Below are 22,781 nucleotides of genomic sequence, written 5' to 3'. Positions count from 1 at the left end.
AGTGGGGGGGGGGTGCGGAGGGAATACCCCATGCTGCCCCTCACAATTTCTGCTCTTTTTATAGGAAAGCGCTGCAGAAAGTAGAAATGTTACTTCAATGCTGATGATGGTCACCTAGTGATTTGATATCTTGTAACATCCAAGCAAAATAGTAATGATACCTTCAACAGTCCCCTAGAGGTCCACTTCTGGCTTGACAGTATGAGGAGCTCTGCAGTCCCCTTCCCCAGTCCAGCTGGTGACAATTATAAAGTCTCTGGAGGGACACCTGGGTGATTCAGCCGGTTATGTGTCTGACTTCAGCTCAGGTAATGATCTTGTAGTCGGTGAGTTCCAGCCCCGCGTCGGGCTCTGTGCTGACAGTTCAGAGCCTGGAGTCTGCTTCAGATTCTGTGTCTCCCTCTCTCTCTCTGCCCCTCCCCCTGTTTGCATTCTGTCTCTCTCTCTCTCTCTCAAAAATAAATAAACATTAAAAAAAAATGTTAAGTCTCTGAAAATTGACCTAAGGGCATACAACAAACCAAGAAACATGTTTTCAAAACACCTACTAACACTCGGTAAAAGAAGGAAAGCCAGGGGCGCCTGGGTGGCTGAGTCAGTTAAGTGTCCAACGCGATTTCGACTCAGGTCATGATCTTATGGCTCGTGGGTTCCAGCCCTGCATCGGGAGCTGTGCTGACAACATGGAGCCTCCTTGGGATTCTCTCTGCCCCTCCCTCGCTTGTACTCTCGCTTTCTTTTTTTAAAAAAAATTTTTTTTCAACGTTTATTTATTTTTGGGACAGAGAGAGACAGAGCATGAATGGGGGAGGGGCAGAGAGAGAGGGAGACACAGAATCGGAAACAGGATCCAGGCTCTGAGCCATCAGCCCAGAGCCCGACGCGGGGCTCGAACTCACGGACCGCGAGATCGTGACCTGGCTGAAGTCGGACGCTTAACCGACTGCGCCACCCAGGCGCCCCACTCTCGCTCTCTTTCAAAATAAACTTAAAAAAAAAAAAAAAAGCAACTTAAGTAAATTAAAAAAAAAAAAAAAAAAAGGAAAGCTATGATATTTGAATCAGTGCCATTCCCACTCTCTCTCCTAGTTCGGCGGGATGGAAATTCCACTCCAGACCGATGCGGGCCAGAGGACCGAGCTCTCTCTCCTGCCAGCTCCCGGTCAGAGAACCATCTTCCTGGAAGGGGCAGGTACCCTCAGGTTGGAGCCACAGCCTCTAAATTTCCCAAACTCCTTCATCAGAGACTCTGCAGGTAGAGCCAGCCATATTGAGCTTGGAGCCGTGGCATGGTTACCTCACATTAGGGCTGAAGAAGGATATACTTACTAGACACCATATTCTTCACATTCCATGGCAGCTGTAGGCCCAGACTTCTCACGGCCCGGCTCCCGCAGGGCCCATTCACCGCCCTCTATTAGGAGGTATGCATTCCAACCCTGCCTTGCCTATCCACACAATTCTCAGGGACCCAGGTGGCTGTTGAGATTTTAAAGAATGATTTATCTTTCTCTTGGCCTCATGAAACTCCAAAGGGGCAGCCCAGACCAGACACCCCCCCTCTATCTCTGATTGGTAATGAGGAGACTCGCAAGGGCTTCTGTTCTCCCTCTACTCCAAAGCTGGGCAGGGCAGCAAACTGGGCAGGCCGGGGCAGGGGGTCTGGGTATCTATTCGCTCCTGGAGGTAACAAGGAGAACCACCGAGGCGGCAGGAAGTATGGCTCATCTGGGGAGTCATATCAGCCGGAGCTCAGCCAGCCGTCTGGAGCTAAAGGGAGCCTTAGAGACTCTGGGATTTTAGACAAGACCAAGGGGAGGCCCAGAGAGACGGCCCTTCCTCACTTCAGCCAGAACAGCGGTGATCCCCCACCTAGTTTCTGACCCAGACCACTAACCGGGCCACAGGTTCCCATGTAGGCTGCCGGACATGCCCACCTCCATGTCTGGGACCTCAGACACGTTCATTTTAAACCCATGCCTCCCCCCTCACCTTATCCCTTCCCCCCTGCCTCAGTCTTGCCACCTCTCCAGCCTGCATGGCATTTTCAGATTCCTCCTCTCCTGGTCCTCACTGCCAAGCCCAGCTCAGCCCCTGTGAGCTTCCTGCCTCACCCCCTCTACAGCAGCTGTGTTGTGGCTTCTGTGCCCTCCTTAGCCACATTCTGATGACATCACTCCCACCTCCTGGCCAGCATGGCCTCTGAGTCCCCTACCTTCACCTCAGCGATCACACAGCACCTCACAGACATTCCTCCACGTCAGCTTTGACTCCCTCTGTGTGTTCGCCCCTCACCCCAAATAGGCTCTGCAGAGGGCTCGAGGATAGATACAGGCAGCGTGCACTCCCGGGCGACCCTCCACCAGTGGGGATGGAAACCAATAGAAAAAGGTTCCAGTCACCTGTCCTGCAGGTGCACTCTGCATGCTTTTCCCAGCAGACTCCCGCACTTTGACAACACAACCCTGCCCCAGTCCCCCCACTTCTGTCTCTCCCTGCTCTGGGTTTCCCTTCCCTGTAAGTGACGCCATCTCGGCTCAGCTTTTAGGGAAGCCAGGCTAAGAATGCTCCTCCTCCATCTTTTACAACCTTTCTCAAAAGCACATCTTCCAGCTATGCAAACAAACCACAGGTCCTTGTCCCATTCATTCCTCCATCACATGTAGCACCGGCTGTAGGCAGGCACTCTTCTAGGCACTCTTCTTTATTCTATGAATAAAGAGACAAAATCCCTGCCCCCACCCAGCCTAGTGAGGAAGGGCCCTGGGTAAGCCAATGAAAAGATGGGGGAGGCAGCCTGATCGGGGAGAAGGAGAGGAGAGCTTGGTTGGTACAAGGGCAACAAAGCCTCAGTGGGGAGTTCTGGAGCAAGTTTGGTCTGTCAGAGTGTCCCATCTAGGCTGGAAAGGTCAAGGTGCCATAGCCCCTGCCTCACTCAATCACCAGATGCTGCGAATCACCTGGAAGACTGTGACCTCAGGGGAGGCTCTGTGCAGCTCAGGTGGACCCTGGAGGATCTGAGAGCTGGAGGTTATCTGGTGATGGCTCTTCCTGAAGATCTTTCTGGAAAGGGAGTCTGGCTAGTGCAAGCTCCGTGTCTACCACATGGACCGAGCTCAGGGAAGGCCTCGTGGAGCAGACTTGAAGGAGATCAGGGAAGCAGAAGCAGAGACATGTAGAGGAAGAGTCCTACAGACAGGAAACAGAGAAGCACATATCCCGGGTGTGCTTGCCACTGAGGCCACTGAGCAACGCGAGGCTGAAGTGAGTGAGCAGCAGGAGAGGAAGTCAGAGCAGTAGTGGGCCAGCTCCAAAGCCACGTGAAGAGTCCCACCTTTACTCTGAGCAAGAAGGGCACCATGGATAGGCGGAGGGGTAAGGGTAGTGAGGACATTACCGAGGGAGGGAGATTCTGGAGCAGGAGAGCCCATGAAGAGTCCACTGCCGAGCTTCCGGAGAGGGGAGCTAAAGACGGTTAGCGCCCGCACCGTGGAAATGCTCTGGAATGCAACAGTTTCAGGATCACCCAGGCCTTGTTTACCCTGCATCTTTAGGCAGTATCTGCTGCCCTCTGGTGGATGTGCTAGAGATTACCCACACCCACTTCCCGCTTTGCTTTGCTTTTGCCAGCAGTCTATGGGGCCTGTGGGTTCACCTTCAACTTGCAGTTATAAGAACTCTTTTGTCATGGATCTGATTGTGGAGGTATCAGGCAGCACTTGGTGGAAACATTTCATCAACTTACACAAAGGAAGGCAAAGGGAAACTGTGGTGTGGATGCAACAGTATTTGAAGTGGGGCTGGGGCAGGGCCATGTGATGTTTTCTACCAGTGATGATTAGAAGCAGAGAAGTGGGGCTGAAGAATGTATCTAGGGCTGGAGGCTGTAGAGCAGACACTTGTTCTCAGGAGGAGAACAAGGTGAAAACACTGAGGGTGCTTGCCAGAGGGCTCTGAGTTCCAGGGCAGTCATGGGATCATGCTGGGAAGGGAAGGGAATGGGGGGGGGGGGGGAGTCCCAATTCACAGAAAGAAAATGGGACACCTGAAGGCCTGTAGGTCAAAACAGAGCTGGATATCTGGTGGAGAGAGAGTGTGAGAAGACTACAGACAAAGGGGGAGCAATGGGAGCCATGGAGCCACTGGAAGCATTGCTGTGGACTTGGCTGCTGCTGGACAGAACCCAGGCACCTGCACCCCCACTGCTCCTAAAACTCCCCACCACTGCTACAGCCCACAGTCACCCACACTGAGGCTGACACAGGGAGGGAGGGAGGAAGGAAGGAAGGAAGGAAGGAAGGAAGAGGGAGGGCCAGAAGGGAGGAAGAAGAAAGAAAAAGAAAAGATGGCATATATAAATATATGCAACAAGTTGAAAGACACTGGACATCAGGCAACAAAGGACAGTGACTCTGCAGAAATGGGCAAAGAACAAGGTGAGCCCTGTGATTGTCCAAGCTGTCTTATTTCCAGACAGGGAGGAGGAACTAAAGTGTAATACTCCCTGAGTTGAAAAGTTGAAGCTAAGAGCCTGGGGAGACCAAGGCTGCCTGAATTCGTAGATAGGACAGAGTACCAGCAAAGAGAGAGTTGCACAGAGAAAGATCCTTGAGACCTGCAGGGGGTCACCCTCAAGTACTCAGCATGTGAGGGAATGCCCATGGCTGGGGAAAGAAACATCATAAAGAGTAAGAAGACTAAATATGCTAGAAATAGAAGGGAATTTCCTCAACCTGATTCAGGGAATCCATGAAAAACCCACAGTTAACATCATACTCCGAAGTGAAAGATTGGATGCTTTCGCACTAACAGCAGTAACAAAACAAGGATGTCTTACCTCACCTCTCCTATTCCACAGCATACTGGAGGTTCTGGCTAGGTCATTTAGGCAAGAAAATTAAATAAGAGGCATCCAGATTGGAAAAGAAGAAGTAAAACTATCTCTATTTGTAGATAACAAGATCTTATACATAGAAAATCCTGAAGAACCCACTTAAAAAAACTAGAATAAACAAGATCAGCAAGGTTGCAGGATACCAGCTAATATACATAATCAATTGTATTTTTACACATTTGCAATGAACGACATGAAAAATGAAGAAAAAATTCCATTCACGATAGCGTAACAAAGAAAAAAGGAGTAAATTTAACAAAAGTACAAACTTTATATTCTGAAAGCTACAAATCATCGTTGAAGGAAATTAAAGATCTAAGTAGATATAAAAATTTCCAATGTTCATGAATTTGAAAACCTAACATTGTTAAGATGACAATATTCTTCAAATCCATCTACAGATTTAACACGGTCCCTATACAACCCCAGCTAAAGGGATCCTTACCTTACACGATGTACAAAAATGAACTCAAAACAGATCAATGACCTAAGTGTGAGAGATAAACCTAGAAAATCCTTAGAAGACAACACAAGGGTAAATTTTCATGACCTTGGATTCTGCAATGGATTCTTAGATGACACCAAAAGCCCATGGAAACAAAGAAAAAAAGAAGATAAATTAGATATTATCAAAGCTAAAAATGGGGCACCTGGATGGCTCAGTCAGTTAAGTGTTGGACTTGGACTCAGGTCATGATCTCATGGCTGGTTGAGTTTGAGCCCTGTGTTGGGCTCTGTGCGTACAGCTCAGATCCTGGAGCCTGCTTCAGATTCTGTCTCTGTGTTTCTCTGCCCTTTCCCTGCTCACACAGTCAGTCTCTCTCTCTCTCTCTCTCTCTCTCTCTCTCTCTCTAATACAAATAAACATTAAAAAAATTTTTTTAAGCTAAAAACTTTTTTGCTTCAAAGGAACCACCAAGAAAGTAAAAAGACAGCCCATGGTTACAGAAAAATACATACGTCCATTACTTCAAAATGAGCACCTGCCATGTGCCTGGCAATCTTTTAGGCACTGAGGAAATGAGACTTAAAATGAGAGACAAAAATCCCAGCCCTTCTGCCATCTGGTGTGGAGATTCAAATAAGGACATTAACCTGTCCAGCTGTTCATCATCAACACAGATAAAACCAGCTGTAACCAGAAACAGTATTTCTCTCAAGAAATACTGCAGCTGCTAGTCTGATAGTATCCTATTTCTCTGAGTGACTCCTGCTTTCTTACTGAGAAACTGTTTTCTAAAGTTGAAATTTGGCTGCTAGAAATCATGTCAATTCCTTCCAGGCAACAACCACCAGAAATTGATCTATTGTTGAAAAGTTGGGTTTGTTATTCATTGCTGTGAAAGAGAATGCATATCATGGGAAATCGTGGGGTATATTATTAAGAGTGTTAGAACATAATTACAGGACTTGGGCTTGTTAGATGATTGGGAGGAGGGTTTGGGATAGGATGCTGTCAGAGGGTGGGGATAATTCTGTAATTGAGTACCTTAATAGATTTCATCTACAGGGAGGCCAACTAGAGTGAGGCTAAACCTGGGACTGGTAAAGAAGCCATAGTCCTCAGGTTGGGGAGAGGATGTCTAGTAACTTATGGTTTGGACAATGTTCACGTTTTGTGTTCAACATAAAAGCAGGGGGAAAGGATAGTTTGCAAATTTAAACAGGACGGTCAGGGAAGGCCTCGAATATAGTGACATCTGAGCAAAGAGACCTGAAGTAAGTGGAGGATTTTTTTAATCGTCTCAACATCTAGAGAAACAGCATTCCAGTAAAGAGGAACAGTTGGTGCAAAATCCCGGGCAAGAGCATGGGTGTGTTCCAATCATATTTTCATAGGGAGTCTACCCTCACAACCTCTTTACGAAACCTACCCCTACCCCACCATTACTCCCTCATCCTGCTTTTGCTTTTTTCCAAGAACTTTTCAACGTACAATTCTGTGTTCATTGCGTTTGCGAGAAAGGGCAGGCATCCTCACTCATCTCGTTCCCTATGTAGCCCTAGCTTTGAGCAGTGGGGGACACACAGCAGGTGCTCGACAGGCACGTGTGGAGGGGCGAACTGCATTGCCCCAAATCCCAGCGTTGGGGAGAGAGCGAGGCCAAGTGAAGGAGCAAAGCACCAGCACCTAAGACCCTCAGAAAAAGCGCCACAAGACCCGTACCATCCACCACCCCAGCCGGATGCCCGCCCTCGCGCGTGCGCCGGCAGCAGCCCAGATCCAGGCGCTTGGCTGATTGGCTGCGACGGCTCCTCGAAGCGGCGTTGCGCGTGCGCGCTTTCCCCGCGCGGGCTCGACTGGTGTGTAGCTCTTCGCATTCCCCGCCGCCGCAGCCCCAGCTACCGGTCCGGGAAGGCTCATCCTCAGAGCTCGGAATGTTCCCTGAACTCAATAACCTTCTCAACACCACTCCTGACAGGGCGGAGCAGGTAAGGCGTCGCGCGGTGGGAAGGGGGCGGGTCCCGGAGCGTGGCGGAAGACCGTATACCCGGATGAAGCGCACGCGGACTCGTGGGAAAGGCACGACCTCCGCGGGCCTGAAGCGCCTGGGAGTTGTAGTCCAGGGATGGCCGCCCCGGGGACTGGGCTCCGCCCTGGAGCCTGCGGGAGGTGGGGGTCTTCTCAAAGGCTTGTGTACCCTTGAAAGTGCCCAGGAAGGTTGGCCGACTACGCATCGGCTTACGTACACAGACGGATACCGGGGGGCCCTGTGCGTTCTCACTGGGGTGGGGGGCCCGGCGTCTAGAGGAGGTTGCCTGAGAGTTTGATTCTCCACCCTTCACTTGAGACCAGCTTCTCAATCGCCCTCGGTCTCTCTCTGGCCCCTCGGTACTCCGCGGTGAACGCTGCTCCTCCTCCTTTTCCTCATCCTCCTCTTGGTCTTTAATAGTGCTGTTCCAAACTGCCTTCAGCCAGCGTTGGCTTGTATCAAGTCTGCCTGAGGCATAGCAGCCTCGCCACTCTTTCCTTCTTTCTGTACTTTGGGGCATCCCGAAATTTTTTATTTTAACCCAGGGGTTATTTCTTTCAGGAATTTACCTGGTTCATTTTATAACCATTGTCTTCCTAAGGAAATGGTAAACTCCAGGCAGCCAAGACATCGTGTGTATCGATCAGGCTTGCTTGCTTGCTTATTTATTTATGAAAAAACTTAAAATGTTATTTATTTTATTTTTTTTTTCAACGTTTATTTATTTTTGGGACAGAGAGAGACAGAGCATGAACAGGGGAGGGGCAGAGAGAGAGGGAGACACAGAATCAGAAACAGGCTCCAGGCTCCGAGCCATCAGCCCAGAGCCTGACGCGGGGCTCGAACTCACGGACCGCGAGATCGTGACCTGGCTGAAGTCGGACGCTTAACCGACTGCGCCACCCAGGCGCCCCTGAAATGTTATTTATTTTAGAGAGAGAGCCAGAGTGCGAGCAGAGGATGGGCAGAGAGAGAGAGAGAGAGAGAGAGAGACAAAGAATTCCAAGCAGGCTCCAGGCTCTGAGCTGTCAGAATAAAGCCGATTCAGGGCTCCAACTCACAGATTGGGAGATCATGATCTGAGCTGAAGTTGGATGCTTAACCGACTGAACCACTCAGGCGCCCCTCAATCAGGCCTTTTTATGATCCCCCCACCCCCCCCCTCAGTGTCAGGCAAATTATAGTTTTAAGTAGACCCTTGTGGATTTCAGTTGCTCAAGCCTGAAGATGTTTCTGGTGACCTTGCTAATTACTGCTGGCACCTCCAAAGTGCTCAGCCCAAGGCCAGAGTGAAGGAATGGAAGATCAAAGTGGGCACCAGGAAATGGCAGCCCTGGAGGTAACCCTCAAGGTCTGATGGTGCGATCTTTCATATTTTATAAGTGAAAAAAAAAGTCACAACAGTACAGAAGTGTCGTGTCTGATACCATTTGATTGCGACCTTCCCTATCACTGAAAAGGAACTAGAGGTGGCTGCAGCAAGGCAGTCAGCCACTGTGGAGACCATCTTTAGAGGTCTTTCCAGAACTCTCCGTGATCAGAGCTTTTCCTGAAGCAGTGTCTAGGGCCATTGGGATGAGAATTTTGTTATTGGAATTCTCTGTCAACAACTACTCTTCCCTCTCTCCCACCCTATTGTACAGATTTGGTATCGGAATTAAAAATAGGGAGGCGCCTAGGTGGCTCATTTGGATAAGACTCCCACTCTTGATTTTGGGTCAGGTCACCATCTCACCAGTAGTGAGTTCAAGCCCCTCGTTGGGCTCAGTGCTGATAACTCAAAGCCTGCTTGGGATTCTTTCTCCCTCTCTCTCTGCCCCTCCCCTGCTCATGCTCCCTCTTTCTCTCTCAAAAATAAATAAACTTAAAAAAAAAATAGGAAGTTGGATCATACTACTTTTTTGGAGGTCCATTCCAGTCTTAGCAGGCTGTGATTTTTGTTGGATTCTAATGGTAAAAGCTTCTCTAGTTCTTCCAAGACCGGTCCCTGAGTTACCAAGGTGAATGAGGAAGAGAAGGGTTTTTATTCTCTCTTTGCCTTGGGAAAGTGGAAGCTGAGATGTGCTTGTCCGTAATGAGTGACTTTAATAACAATCACTCTAACTTTTGGTTTTTCCATAGTTTTGACTTACTTTCTTCTTTCTGGTAGTGTGTGTGTGTGTGTGTGTGTGTGTGTGTGTGTGTGTGTGTATACTGACCTCTTTCCAGGGAGTCTAATTCACCTTTTTGTGTTCCTCTTAACTCGTAGGGGAAACTGACTCTACTCTGTGATGCCAACACAGATGGCAGCTTCCTTGTGCACCACTTTCTCTCCTTCTACCTCAAAGGTATACGACTCATTGGTGCTATAGAACAAGAAACCTAAGGCTAAAAGCAATGGGAATGGTATTAACTAACTAGGTCTTAGGTGTTTGGGTAGCCAGATGGCTGTTTATTAGGTAACAGGTTACTTGACCATCTTGTTCCCTGCCCATCCCTGCCAAAGGGTGGTATGTGCTCCTATCTTCCCTTCTCCACCCAGTGTGCAGGCATGGTCTCACTGAGATCCTCGTGTGGCCTCCTGATTTAGTTGCTCCTTAGTCTTTATGTATCTCTCTTTTTTTTTTTTCAAAACATTTTGATTTATTTTTGAGAGAGAGAGAGAGACAGAGCATGAGCAGGGGAGGGGCAGAGAGAGAGGGAGACACAGAATCCAAAGCAGGCTCCAGGCTCCGAGCTGTCAGCACAGAGCCCGAAGGCGGGGCTCAAACCCATAAGCTGTGAGATCATGACCTGAGCGGAAGTCAGATGCTCAACCAACTGAGCCACCCAGGCGCCCCCCAGTCCTTGTGTATCTTGAGGTTTTTGGGCTCTGGACCCATTGACATGTTGCCCTGGAAGTAGATGCTTCCTAAAGAGCATAGGAAAACTGTGGGGCCACTGCAGTTTACATATGAAAATGGATTAGAAGAAGAAAACAGCCAAATGAAAAAAAAGACTCATTTATCAGGTGATTCTCCGTGAGCCCCTACTGAGCCAGGCCAGAATAGAGGGTACACCTTTGGCACTCTTAGTTGTGATCGTTTACAGCTTTGAAAGTTGTTTTCTTTTCCAGATGATATTATTGTCAGGATTGAAAGAGCAAGAGAATCTATAGATAAAATATTAGAACTAATTATGTTCATTAAGGTAGCTAGAGTTTCTTTGTGTTCCACTTATAATTTCTTGGATATAAGACCAGTTTTTTAAAAAGTGAGTTGTTAAAAAAAAAGTTGTATTTCTGTACAAACAGAAAAGTATTACTTTTTAAAAACCACAGTTTATTTACAATAGAACAAAACAAGGGACCTATTGATACACATAACTGAAGAAGTACATTTCAGGATCAATGAAATAGGTATAATTATTATATATGAAAAAAAGTGCAGCTTAGAATCAAATTGGGGATGTCTGGTTGCAACGCCTCTTGGGTCTATAGACCCAATAAAGTCAGAGCTTTATTTTCTAGAGGTACAAAGTATATGAGACTGATTATACATAGAGACTTTATTAAAAATCTGTTTATTTTGCTTTCTAGCTAATTGTAAAGTCTGCTTTGTGGCACTGATCCAGTCCTTCAGTCACTACAATATCGTGGGACAGAAGTTGGTAAATATTGTAGACCTCTGTGGTGCAGAGTATGTGGGTCATGCAGGTGTGAGTGGGACCAAGGCTGGGCTCCCCTGGTTGGGTTGTAGAGAACTTAGCAAGGGAGGGACTGAGGAAATCATGGAGTTCTGAAACCCTTATCTGGAAAGCTAAGGCAGCATCTCTACCTGTTTTACTCATTTAGAATTTATAGAACCAAATCAGTTGTTAATTAATCAAACCTAGCTCTACTGACTCTGGACCAGTTAAGATTTTCTCCTTCTCACTGTGGGCTTTAATCTTAGTTCTGCTGGGTTGGAGACCCACAGCTTGGTCTACCACCAAGTTGAGTGCCTCCTACTGTTTCTCCCTAAGTCTATGGCTTAGTACTCAAAGGTGGAGAGAGGTGCTTTTGTGACCTGCTCCTTACCTCATCTCGGCCTGCCTTTCATGTAGGCAGGCAAGAATAAGATGGCCAAGAGTCTGGCGAACCTTCTGGCCTAGTCTAGGCCATCACCTGTGACCTGTGACCAGGTGGGCTTACTAGTTTTTGTTTGTTAGTTTTGGTTTTATTTATTTATTATTATTTAAAAATTAAAAAAAAATTTTTTTAATGTTTATTTTTGAGAGAGACAGAGACAGAATGCAAGTGGGTTGGGGCAGAAAGAGAGGGAGACACAGAATCTGAAGCAGGCTCCAGGCTCTGAGCTGTCAGCACAGAGCCTGACGCAGGGCTCGAACTCACAAGCTGTGAGATCATGACCTGAGCCGAAGTTGGATGCTCAACTGACTGAGCCACCCAGGCACCCCTATTATTATGAAAAAAAAATTTTTTTTATTTAATTAATTTATATTTGAGAGAGAGAGAGAGAGAGAGCATGGGGAGGGGGGGTCAGAGAGAGAGGGACAGAGAGAGAATCCCAAGCAGGCTCTGCACGTCAGCACAGAGCCCAATGTAGGGCTTGAACCCACAGACTGTGAGATCATGACCTGAGCTGAAACCAACAGTTGGACGCTTAACTGACTGAGCCACCCAGGTGCCCCTTGTTTTGTTTTTAATAGGCTAGCCTCAGAGAGGGAAAGAACCAGACCACCCATTAGCAGTGACTACTGAAATGCCAGTCTTCCTATTGGGCCATTACACTGCCTGATGTCACTCTGATGGGGAGAAACAAATGAGAGAATGGGAGGAGGGTAGACTCTTTCCCATCCTTTGCAGAGAAGGAAGACCTCCTGTGGTAGAGGTCAGAGCATGAGCTCAGGGAGAGCAGTCATGTCAAGAACACATGTGCATTCCAGGTCTGTGAAGCATGTCTCTATGGCCCTAGCATCAGTGTCTCTGGGTGAGAAAGCTGTGTATTCTCATGTCCAGATTGGCTACTTCTTCTGTTGCCTTTGAATCATCAGCACAGCAAGAATGACAGACATGGTACCGGGCACGTGAAGTCCATGAATGTGAGCCTCCATACTCTTGGCGTATTATTGAACTGCCATTAGTAGAATTGTCATGAGCAAGAGCAAAGGTGAACAGGAGTCTTTCTCTCTGCCAGGGGTGGCTGTGGAGCTCATGGTGCTGCATAGCGGAGGACACTGGGGTATAAATGAGCAATTGAGACCTGGTCTAGGGGCATGAGGAATCTAAAGAGTTCCACGTGACCTATTTCTGCACAGAGAGAGCAGTGAGTTGCAGATTTAGATTGTGTCTGTCCTTGGGTGTTTGTTGAAATGCAGATTCTTGGGCCTTGCCTGCAAAGCTTCTGATTCTGGAGGTTTGGAATGGTGCTCAGGGATCTGCATTTTAACTGGGTGTTTCCTAAGAAAAAGATTCTTAATTGGGTAGTTTATAAAGAGCCATATTAAGAAGTTCTGGTCTAGAGGTGCCTGGTGGCTCAGTCGGTTAAGTGTCAGAGTCTTGGTTTCATCTCAGGTCATGATCTCATGATGTGTGAGGTTGAGCCCCACACCAGGCCTGCGCTGACAGCGTGGAGCCTGCTTGGGATTCTCTCTCTCTCCATCTCTTTCTGCCCCTCCCCTGTTCGTGCTCTCTCTCAAAATAAATAAGTAAACTTTAAAAATTTTCTAGAAAATAAGTTTTAAAAAAGCTCTGGTCTAGAAGAGGGCTAGACAGAGTGTAGCCACTGCCATTTGTTTATGAATCGTGTGCGGCTGCTCTTCCTCCACAGAGTATTGCAGCGTAGATTGTCTCGCCCTTTGCTAAAAAAGTTTGCTGAGCTCTGAACTAGTGCATCAAGAGCTCGTATTGTCCTAACTCTCATGGGAGTGCTTCCTCAGAGGTAGAGGGAAGAGAAGGAGAACTTGCTGGTAATGCAGTCTTCCTGTATTCTAGGCAGCCTGGCAACTCCAGTCTCTGAGGTTATTTGAAAGCCTCAGAGCAACTCTGAGGTCCTGTGCCACTGATGCGTAAACAAGAGGGTTTGTGAAACTCAAAGCCAAAATCTGTCCCTGTCTCCTTCACCAGCATTTTTCAGACCTTGGTCATTCTCCCACCATTTTATTGTCATTATTATTGTTTCTAAATATACTTAATTTTATAAATATGTGCATTTGTAATACTACTGCAAATTAGAACCAAGTATTGAGTAATCACAAAAATGAGCATATAAACAAAAATGTCAGTTTTTTAAAAAGTGATAAATGTAGAGGCTCACCTCAAAACCGTGGGGATCGTGGGTTGGGACCACGCAGTGGAAAGAAGGCGTGGGCCCCATACAAAGGTGTACAGGTACACATTTGCAGGGCTTAGAATGTGTCCTGTACCTTTTTGTGAGCTGGAATCCAGCCTCTGTGAGGGGTTCCTCTGCAAGGCACAGTAATTCACTCTCCTCTGTGTTGTGTTTAGGGTGTCAGCCTGACTGTGGCGCGGGAGTGCGGGCAGCTTGTGTTCCTAGAAGGTCTTAAGTCTTCGGTGGATGTTTTCTTCCGGGCTCAGGCTGAGCCACACCCCTTGCAGTTCCTCAGGTCAGTCAGCCTGCAGCCCAGCCCAGAAGTGCATGCCTGGTAGGTGGACCCAGACCAGCTTTGCTGGGTGATTCCTCCCGTGCATGGGTGGGGGGACAGAGCTGGCTTTCAGAGGTAGCCATTTCCCTGGTGTTACAGCATTATTGGAAAGCTCTTGGCTCTTACCATGGGCTAGAGGGTATATGGCTGACCCCAAAGCTACAGAAAGCATTATTTGCTGGGAGTATGACAGAACGGTATGTTTTTCTAACCTTGCTCAGAGCCCTAGCACACACCTTTATTCTGTTTTGGGGTTGATACAGGGATTGGCACACTATGGACCATGGCTAGCTACCTGTTTCTGTAAATAAAGTTTTATTGGAATATCTGCATTCATTTGTTTGCATATTGTCCCTGGCTGTTCTCTCCCATAGCACAGTTGAGTAGTTGAGACAGAGATCATTTGACCCACAAGCCTGAAATATTACTGTTGGCCTTTTAAGAAAAGTCTGGTGACCCCGGTTTGCTATTCTGAGATTGGTTTTCCTGCTTTTTGTCTTTTATGAGTGTCAGCCACAAACATAGCTCTGTGCAGACTCCCCACCTGTTCTTCCTTCACCACAGAGGAGTCCGTATGGGAACTCTCCCTGCTGCCCCCTCTATCAGATGCCACCTTTTGCAGTGGCTGGAAGGCAGTGTGGAGTCAGAAGGCCCTGTGCCCTGACCCTGTGTGTGTGATCTCTCACATAGCTTTTAGCATCTCTGAACCTGGGTGCCTTCGTCTGAATGATGGGCCTGGTGACACCTGACCCCAGGTTGTGGGAAGTTGTTGTCCTTGCTGTTAGTGGGCCGCAGACCTGGAGCGTGAGCAGGTGCTTGGGCCCTGTGCTCTGCTGCTTTTTGAGCCTCTCTTGCTGGGAAGTGACTGCCAAGGTAGTCATTGGAGAGATGGAGGTAGCTGGGCCAGGTTCTTTAGAAATAGGTGGAATCCGGTAGGTACACAAACTGCCCTTAGACCTTGGTTCTCACCACCAGGTCACCTGAATGGCTGTTTAGCTTTTTGCACCCATTATGACCTCCTGGGAAGATATCTTCTGCCTGCCCAATCCCAATTAATCTTCTAATACCTTAAGCTCTTGGGTTGAGGGGCTGGCTGTATGGTGTCTCTCAAGGACCCAGGAGGCTGTTTATTTTTGTGTACCCCAGTTTCTAGCACAGTGCTTTGTACCTACTAGGCCTCAAGGAATATTTGAAGTACAGCTTGCTTGTGTATGCACACATGCCTTTTCTTTCCAACCAGATCATGAACCCCTTAGTGCCAAGGACTATGATCCAGTTCTCTGCCTCCCCCAGCCCTTTCCTGTGGTGCTGCTTGGTCCCAGATAAACATTTGTAGACAGAGTGAACTCTCTGGTGACTCTCGCTTGATGTTCCAGGGAGGCCAATGCTGAGAACCTGCAGCCACTGTACGAGTTTGTGCGGGAGGCTCTGAAGCCCGTGGATGATGGAGAGGCTGCGTGGAGGTGCCCAGTGCTGCTGGTGGACGACCTCAGTGTGCTGCTGAGCCTGGGCATGGGTGCGGTGGCTGTATTGGACTTCATCCACTACTGCAGGGCCACCGTGTGCTGGGAACGAAAGGTACCGACCCGCCTGCTCTCCGTGCTCCTGCCTGTGATTCCCATAGGCCCAGACAGGCCCATACCTCCCTTGCTTGCAGTGATCTTTTTTGTTTATTTGGGGGTTTGGCTTTACGCTGGTAGGCCCAGAAATCTTTTGGTCTGCCATCCTTCCCTCCCCTACTTGCCACTGCTAAAAAAATAAAGCCCTCAAAATTAAAAGATTGACCAGTACTGTCTCAAATGGGACCAGTCGTGTGTGGTACCACAGCAGTCCCAACTCTGCCACCCATTGCCTGTGTCCTGGGACAAGTCATTATCGCTCTGGGTGTGTTTTGAAGATCAGTTGAGATATAAACTGCATTAAAAATTGTGAGATGCAGTACAAGTACAGGATGTAACTTTTACTGTCAAATTATGAGGCAAAAATGGGGATTTTACCATAATAGTTAAATAATGATAGTAGACCCACCTATAAAATAGGAATGGCTGTGGTGCCCACCTCGCAGGAACCAAGCTGCAAGAGTTAAGTGACATGAAGCTTACAACACTCCCATGCAGCATCTGGCCCCCCGTGGCAGCTCTTCAGCGTGCGATGGTGCCCCTGGGAGGGACCTGCGGCCCTTAGCACGGTGTGGTCAGGCCAAGGGTGCTGGGCGATTGGGATGAGCCAATGGAGTCAACCAGGGTGCATATACCCAGCACTGCACGCCGAGCACCTCCCAGGTGCAAGAGCTTACCTGGCAGCTGTGTTTAGGGGAGCTCCTGGGACTGTGTGGCTACAGGCACGGGGTGGGAACCAGGTGATGGGGAAAGAATGGGAGGAGGAGAGAGTGGAAGGGGCGTGGAGGGCACGGCTCGGTGACAGTGAAGCGGCCACAGCTCCTGCAGCTTAGCCTGCTCTACTAAGTGCAAGTGCCCACTACCTCCCTCGTTTGGTTAAAAAAACCTCTTTTAGCTGAAAAAGCGAAACTTGGGAATAGTTTAAAAAAGAAAAAATAGGGCGCCTGGGTGGTTCAGTTGGTTGGGCGGCCGACTTCGGCTCGGGTCATGATCTCACAGTTCTTGGGTTTGAGCCCCGCATCAGGCGCTGTGCTGACAGCTCAGAGCCTGGAGCCTGCTTCAGATTCTGTGTCTCCCTGTCTCTCTGCCCCTCTCCTGCTTGCACTCTGTCTCTCTCTGTCTCTCTAAAGTGAATAAAAATGTTAAAAAGATTTTTTTAAAAATAAGTAAGTAGCATAAAGAGTACTTTAATAAAAAGTAATGATCTCTTTCCTAACGTGTATTCTGGAGAGTGTGTTCAATTATGAACATGTTTTATGTGTATGTGTTTCTGCATTTTTCTTCACATTACTGGTAGCCTGCCTTTTTTCTCATTTCATAATGCATGGTGTCTTTTGATGTCCATTGCCCAAAACCAAAATAGACAGATCTGCTTCATCCTTTTTAACTGGACGGTATCCCTTTGAAAGGACTTACTCTTCAAGGTATCCCCTTCAGTGGGTCAGCCTTCCCCTCTGGTTCTGGTTGGGTAACTCCTACTTGCTCTTCTGACTCGGCTCAGGTGTGCACACCACGTCACCCTCCCCTCCGGGCCAGACATGATGCCTCTTCCCTGGGCTCCCCTAGCCCCCCTTGCTCCCCTTTCTCCTGGCTTTGTGTCCTGTGTTGTTAGTATCTTTCTGTCTCCAGGGTCCATACCGGTCCCCTCTTATCCCCACTGTGGTGTCTGACACGTGCTGTGCACTCAGGATCTGCTGACTAGATGAATTGGTGCCTCGCAGAAAGGTGGCACTTTTTGCTAACATTGAGGACCACAGACTGAGCTGAGCTTGGTTTAAGAGGGATTGAGCTGGTAGTATAGGTTGGATGTGCTGGTGAGACTGTCCAGCAGGTGATTGGAATTAGGACCCTAGAGCGCAACAAGGGTCCTTCCATGGAGGGGGTGGTTGCAGCGGCAGCCAGAGGCTGCTCTGGGCGAGGACATGCAGGGGAGTGGAGGCACTGAAAGCCCGGTACTCCCTGGTGACCCTGCCCAGAGGAACGGTTTTCATCTTCCATCTCTGTTGCAGGGAAACATAGTAGCCCTGGTGCACGACAGTGGAGACACCGAGGACGAGGAGAACAACATCCTTTTGAACGGCCTTAGCCACCAGAGCCACCTGATCCTGCGGGCTGAGGGGCTGGCCACTGGCTTCTGCAGGGACGTGCATGGGCAGGTGCGCAGGGGCTCGCTAGGCCTGAGCCTAGACTGTGTGTGGGATAGTGTCAGGCCCTGGGGGTTGTCTGGTTGGGGTGTTTCTTCGGACGGACGGAAAACCTCAGAAGTTGTGAGAACCCAAATTAGAGTCTGTTCCAGATGGTGCTAGCCTCATGTACCTGTTCAGGTGTTCCATGGTGGTCCTGTTTGTGACCAAAGTGCAGCTCCTAAAAAGGAGACCAGATTGCCTTCTGGAACAGAATGCAGGGGCCCTGCTATCAAATAGCAGAATGCCTCTGCAGGACCACAGCAGGCTTTGTATACTCAGGTCAGTGCTGCTGCTTTTATTTTTTAATTTTATTTTAATTTATTTTTTTTAAGTTTGTTTATATTGAGAGAGAGTGTCTATGCAGGTGAGGGGCAGAGAGAGAGAGGGAGAGAGAGCAAATTCCCAAGTAGGCTCCTCACTGTCAGCATGGAGCCCAATGTGGGGCTCAAAATCACGAGCCACGAATCATGACCTGAGCCGAAGTCAGACACTTAACCAACTGAGCCACCCAGGCACCCCAGTGCTGCTCCTTTTAAAATACAAATGTGGTTGGGGCGCCTGAGTGGCGCAGTCGGTTAAGTGTCCGACTTCAGCCAGGTCACGATCTCGCGGTCCGTGAGTTCGAGCCCCGTGTCAGGCTCTGGGCTGATGGCTCGGAGCCTGGAGGCTGTTTCCGATTCTGTGTCTCCCTCTCTCTCTGCCCCTCCCCCGTTCATGCTCTGTCTCTCTCTGTCCCAAAAATAAATAAAAAGCATTGAAAAAAAAATACAAATGTGGAGGCACCTGGGTGGCTCAGTCAGTTAAACTTCCGACATCAGTTCAGGTCATGATCTCTCAGTTCGTGAGTTCGAGCCCCGTGTCAGGCTCTGTGCTGACAGCTCAGAGCCTCCAGCCTGCTTCAGATTCTGCCCCTCCCCTGCTCACACTCTGTCTTTCTCTAAAAAATAAATAAACATTAAAAATTTTAAAAAGTAATAATAATAAATAAAATACAAATGTGGGGGGACCATGCCCATGGCTGGGGTTGTTGCTGCCCCACTCTTGCCTCTGACCGAAATATTTGAGAACTCAGGCAGAAGCTGAGAGCCCTGCCTTAGAGGAAGGTCAGGTTCTACCCCTCCCAAGGGGCTACCATGCTTCTGTGCCTTCTGGAACTTTTTTTTTTTTTAATGTGTATTTATTTCGAGAGAGAGAAAAGTGCAAGTAGGGGAGGGGCAGAGACAGAGGGAGAGAGAGAATCCCAAATAGGCTCTGTGCTATCAGTGCAGACCCCAGTGTGGGGCTGGATCCCAAGAACTGCAAGATCATAACCTGAGCCGAAACCCAGAGTTATACGCTTAACTGAATGAGCCACCCATGTGCCCCTGGAACTTCTCTTTTGGAATCATCCCCCAAAGCTGTCATGGCTTCCAGGTTAACTTGATGTTGACCACTCTTGGCACATTAGAGGTGGGTGGGAGTTTTGGCCCAGAGTCATTCAGGGGTAGCTATAGAAAATAAAACAAAGGAGCAAGCTCAGAAATGCTGTGTTGGTCGTGTTCATGTGCATGGCATGAGGAGAGGGTCCTGCCAGGAAGCTTGTGTCCTGGCTCTAAGGCCAGTCCCCCTGAGCATTCTAGCGTGTCTGGCATTGAGATATCATCAGAATAAGAATAAATGTCTAGCCTTCCTGAGCCTCTGAATTGGATGTACTGATTTTAATGAGTCGATTTTCCCAATTATTGTAGCCAACAGATATAAAACCATGCCTAGGGAAAAGAGCAAAAGAGAACACATAAAAATACTTTAAGGGTTTGTATCTGGGGGGCTTTTTTTCTTTTTCTTTCTATTTCACACTTTCTGTAGTGAGCAAATATCACTACTGTAATGAAGGGGAAACCTTTAGTTTTAGTTAGCTGGTCATAAGCTTTGTTTTAGAAGCCAGCCCCTGGCTGCATGGCACATGACTGTGATCTCAACTTAGGGGCCTTAGTTGCAGGTTACAGAGGAGGCAGGTAAGGTTCATAATGGAGCAGGTAACTTGGGGGCTGCTTCTCTCTCATCCTGCTTCTTGTCACTGTAGCTGAGGATCCTCTGGAGGACGCCATCACAGCCCACAACCCAGCGGGATCAGAGCCTCACTTACCAGTACAAGATACAGGACAAGAGCGTGTCCTTTTTTGCCAAAGGAATGTCTCCTGCTGTTCTGTGACCTGATGGAGGGGCAAATGTAGCTACCTTGGACTGTTTTCAGATGTGAAAGATGAAACAACGTGTGGGAATGGATCTGCACACCTTTGAAGTGGTATTTCAGCCTGGATTGCCACCACTGTGACCCGATGCCGTGGAATGGCTCTGTGACAGTATGCCTTTGTTGCCCGGGGCCCTATTCCAGAAACACATAAGGAATTGCAACCCGGCCTCTGCTGAGAGAGATGCCACATATTGAAACCAGGTGAAAGTCATCCCAGGAGCCTTTCATTAAATACACTTTAGCCTCAACTGCCCATTTTTGGCTTTTGAGCCTTTCAGAGCCAGAGAAGGTATAACTGTGCCAGCCAGGGGACAGTCCTGGGTGGCAGGCATACGAGGTGACAACTTGGGTAATTATGGCTGTGGTAAGGTGTGTCCTACATCATGACTTCCTCACGATGGATTGTCTCATTTAATTTTCACCTTCATCCAGCAAAGGTATTTTTCCTTCAGTCCAGTAAGAAAACCGGCTTAATGAGGTTTGGAAACACGCTCACGGTTGTAGAGCAGGCTGTAGATAGTGGAGCCTAACTCTGAAGTCCACACTTGCTGACTGACCCTCAAGGAAACCAGGGGCAGGCTCCCTAGCCGGTTCACAGCCTCCTGGTTGTGTGGTCCCTGTCCCAGGTGTCATGAAACTGCGGCCTTGGTCACATGAGGCTTCATGGCCTTGGTGACAGGGGTAAGGAGTGTTCTTGCCACCAGGTGGGATAGGGCCTTGGCAAGTTGCTGCCTCCCTTACCTGTAAAGACTGAAGAGGTGAGCACTTGACCCAGCGTCCCATAGATGCCAACTTACCACACTCTGCCCGTTGGTCAAGATCACCTCAGTAGACACTGGGGTGTTCCCTTAAACTGGGTACATTTTGTTGTACCACAATGAATTATTTTTAAAATTAAAAGTAAATAAAATGAAAAAAATAACATTGCAGGGACTAAGGAAATTTCATACCTGTTGTTTAATTGTAACTTTTTCACATTTTGTAGTCTTCATAAGAGGAAACAATTTATGACTCCTCCCCTCAAATCATAAAAAAAAAAAACTTAAAAAACTAAAAAAAACAGGAACGCCTGGGTGGCTCAGTCAGTTAAGCCAAGTCAGTTAAGCTGCGACTGCAGCTCGGTCATAATCTCATGGTTTGGGAGTTCAAGCCCTGCAACAAGGCTCCTTGCTGACAGTGCAGTGCCTGCTTGGGATTCTCTCTTTCCCTCTCTCTCTCTGCTCCTTCCCCACTTGCACTTTCTCTCTCTCTCTCTCTCTCTCTCTCTCAAAATAAATAAATAAACAAACAAACAAAAAATAAAGCAGGGAAGGGGCCTAGGAAAGTGAGGGATAATGAAATTTTAGTTTTTTCCTTGTAGAGGAATTTCTGAATTAAAGCCTGGATTGGCCCTCACGTGGTATCAAGATTGTTCTTTGGAATGATGGAGCCAGTTAACAGTGACCTCTACGTTTTCCTCCACCAATGTTGGATTTAACGTAATTTTTACTAACTTAATAGTTGTGTAAAGTTTGTAAAAATGAATATCTCTTTAATGGCTAGGATATAATTTTCTTTGTATTTTCCCATGTGTTGAGAATGTATTCCTCACTTTTAATGACTTATCAATTAGAATATGGTGTCAACTTTGTTTTCTCAGTTCTTTGTAATATTTTGGAAAGGATTTTATCATTGTGTTCATGTATATTTTTTTCTATATTTGGGTTTTTTTTTTTAATTTTTTTTTTAACGTTTATTTATTTTTGAGACAGAGAGAGACAGAGCATGAACGGGGGAGGGGCAGAGAGAGAGGGAGGCACAGAATTGGAAGCAGGCTCCAGGCTCCGAGCCATCAGCCCAGAGCCCGATGTGGGGCTTGAACTCGCGGACCGCAAGATCGTGACCTGAGCTGAAGTCGGACACTTAACCGACTGAGCCACCCAGGCGCCCCAATATATTTGGGTTTTTAAAAATACTTTATCTTGGGGCACCTGGGTGGCTCAGTTGGCTAAGCATCCGACTTCTGCTCAGGTCATGATCTCTCGGTTTGTGAGTTTGAGCTCCGCATCAGGCTCTGTGCTGACAGCTGAGAGTCTGGAGCCTGCTTCGGATTCTTTGTCTCCCTCTCTCTGCCCCTCTTCTATTCTCTCTCTCTTTCTCTCTCTCTGTCTCTGTCTCTCTCTCTCTCTCCCATTTCAAAAATAAACGTTAAAAAAAAGTTTTGGGGCGCCTGAGTGGCTCAGTCGGTTAGGCGTCCGACTTCAGCTCAGGTCATGATCTCACGGTTCGTGAGTTTGGGCTCTGGGCTGACAGCTCGGAGCCTGGAGCCCACTTCGGATTCTGTGTCTCCCTCTGTCTGCCCCTCCACTGCTTGCACTCTGTCTCTTGCATTGTCTCAAAAATAAATAAACATTAAAAAAATTTAAAAAGTTTTGTTTTCTATGCAGATATGCATTAATTCATGAAGTATTTGTGGAGTTCCTGTTTTATATGAGGGACTCGAGATAAAGACGGTCCTCAAGTCACCTGCTGTGCTGTGATGGGGGCTAGGGAACAGGCATTGAAATAAATAACGTGCAGCTGTGGAAAAGATGATGCGGGCCACAGAAGCAACTCAAGTAGTGAGTGGGGACAGATTGGTGGTCACAGGAAGGAGTAATTATTTCCCATCACGTTTTTGTTTTTGTTTTGTTGTTAAGGGAGCAGAAAACTGGGGAAGAATTTATGGAGGCAGTACTATTTGAACAAGACGTTGGAATGTTCCTATTTTGT

The 22,781-nt window shown here is 47.9% G+C and overlaps 1 protein-coding gene across 5 annotated transcripts; it reads left to right on the top strand.

Annotated features, from left to right (window-relative positions):
• Window positions 1-7,138: 7,138 nt before the first annotated feature.
• Window positions 7,139-21,698, top strand: ELP6 (elongator acetyltransferase complex subunit 6). Of its 5 annotated transcripts, none has more exons than XM_019820917.3 (7): window positions 7,139-7,327; window positions 9,617-9,695; window positions 10,925-10,995; window positions 13,835-13,992; window positions 15,369-15,570; window positions 17,621-17,767; window positions 19,860-21,698. In XM_019820917.3, exons 1-7 carry the CDS (start codon window positions 7,274-7,276, stop codon window positions 19,986-19,988), a joined length of 840 nt encoding a protein of 279 aa, XP_019676476.1. In that variant the 5' UTR covers window positions 7,139-7,273; the 3' UTR covers window positions 19,989-21,698. The 5 variants fall into 5 exon arrangements, with proteins under 5 accessions (XP_019676476.1, XP_003982200.1, XP_019676481.1 ...); XM_003982151.5 differs by having other exon boundaries at window positions 7,146-7,327; window positions 13,835-13,953; XM_019820922.2 differs by lacking the exon at window positions 10,925-10,995 and having other exon boundaries at window positions 7,268-7,327.
• Window positions 21,699-22,781: the final 1,083 nt, after the last annotated feature.

This window comes from Felis catus, chromosome A2, assembly GCF_018350175.1.
Source record: "Felis catus isolate Fca126 chromosome A2, F.catus_Fca126_mat1.0, whole genome shotgun sequence".
Taxonomy (NCBI): Eukaryota; Metazoa; Chordata; class Mammalia; order Carnivora; family Felidae; genus Felis; species Felis catus.
Note: the sequence above shows the minus strand (reverse complement) of the source record. Positions and strands in the feature narration are given on the sequence as shown.

Bases quoted from the DNA above. Each gene is read 5' to 3' on its own strand.
- ELP6 (XM_019820917.3), top strand. From the start codon at position 7,274: ATGTTCCCTGAACTCAATAACCTTCTCAACACCACTCCTGACAGGGCG. The intron at 7,328-9,616 runs GTAAGGCGTCGC...CTTAACTCGTAG, and splicing joins CTCCTGACAGGGCGGAGCAG to GGGAAACTGACTCTACTCTG. The intron at 13,993-15,368 runs GTAGGTGGACCC...TTGATGTTCCAG, and splicing joins AGCCCAGAAGTGCATGCCTG to GGAGGCCAATGCTGAGAACC.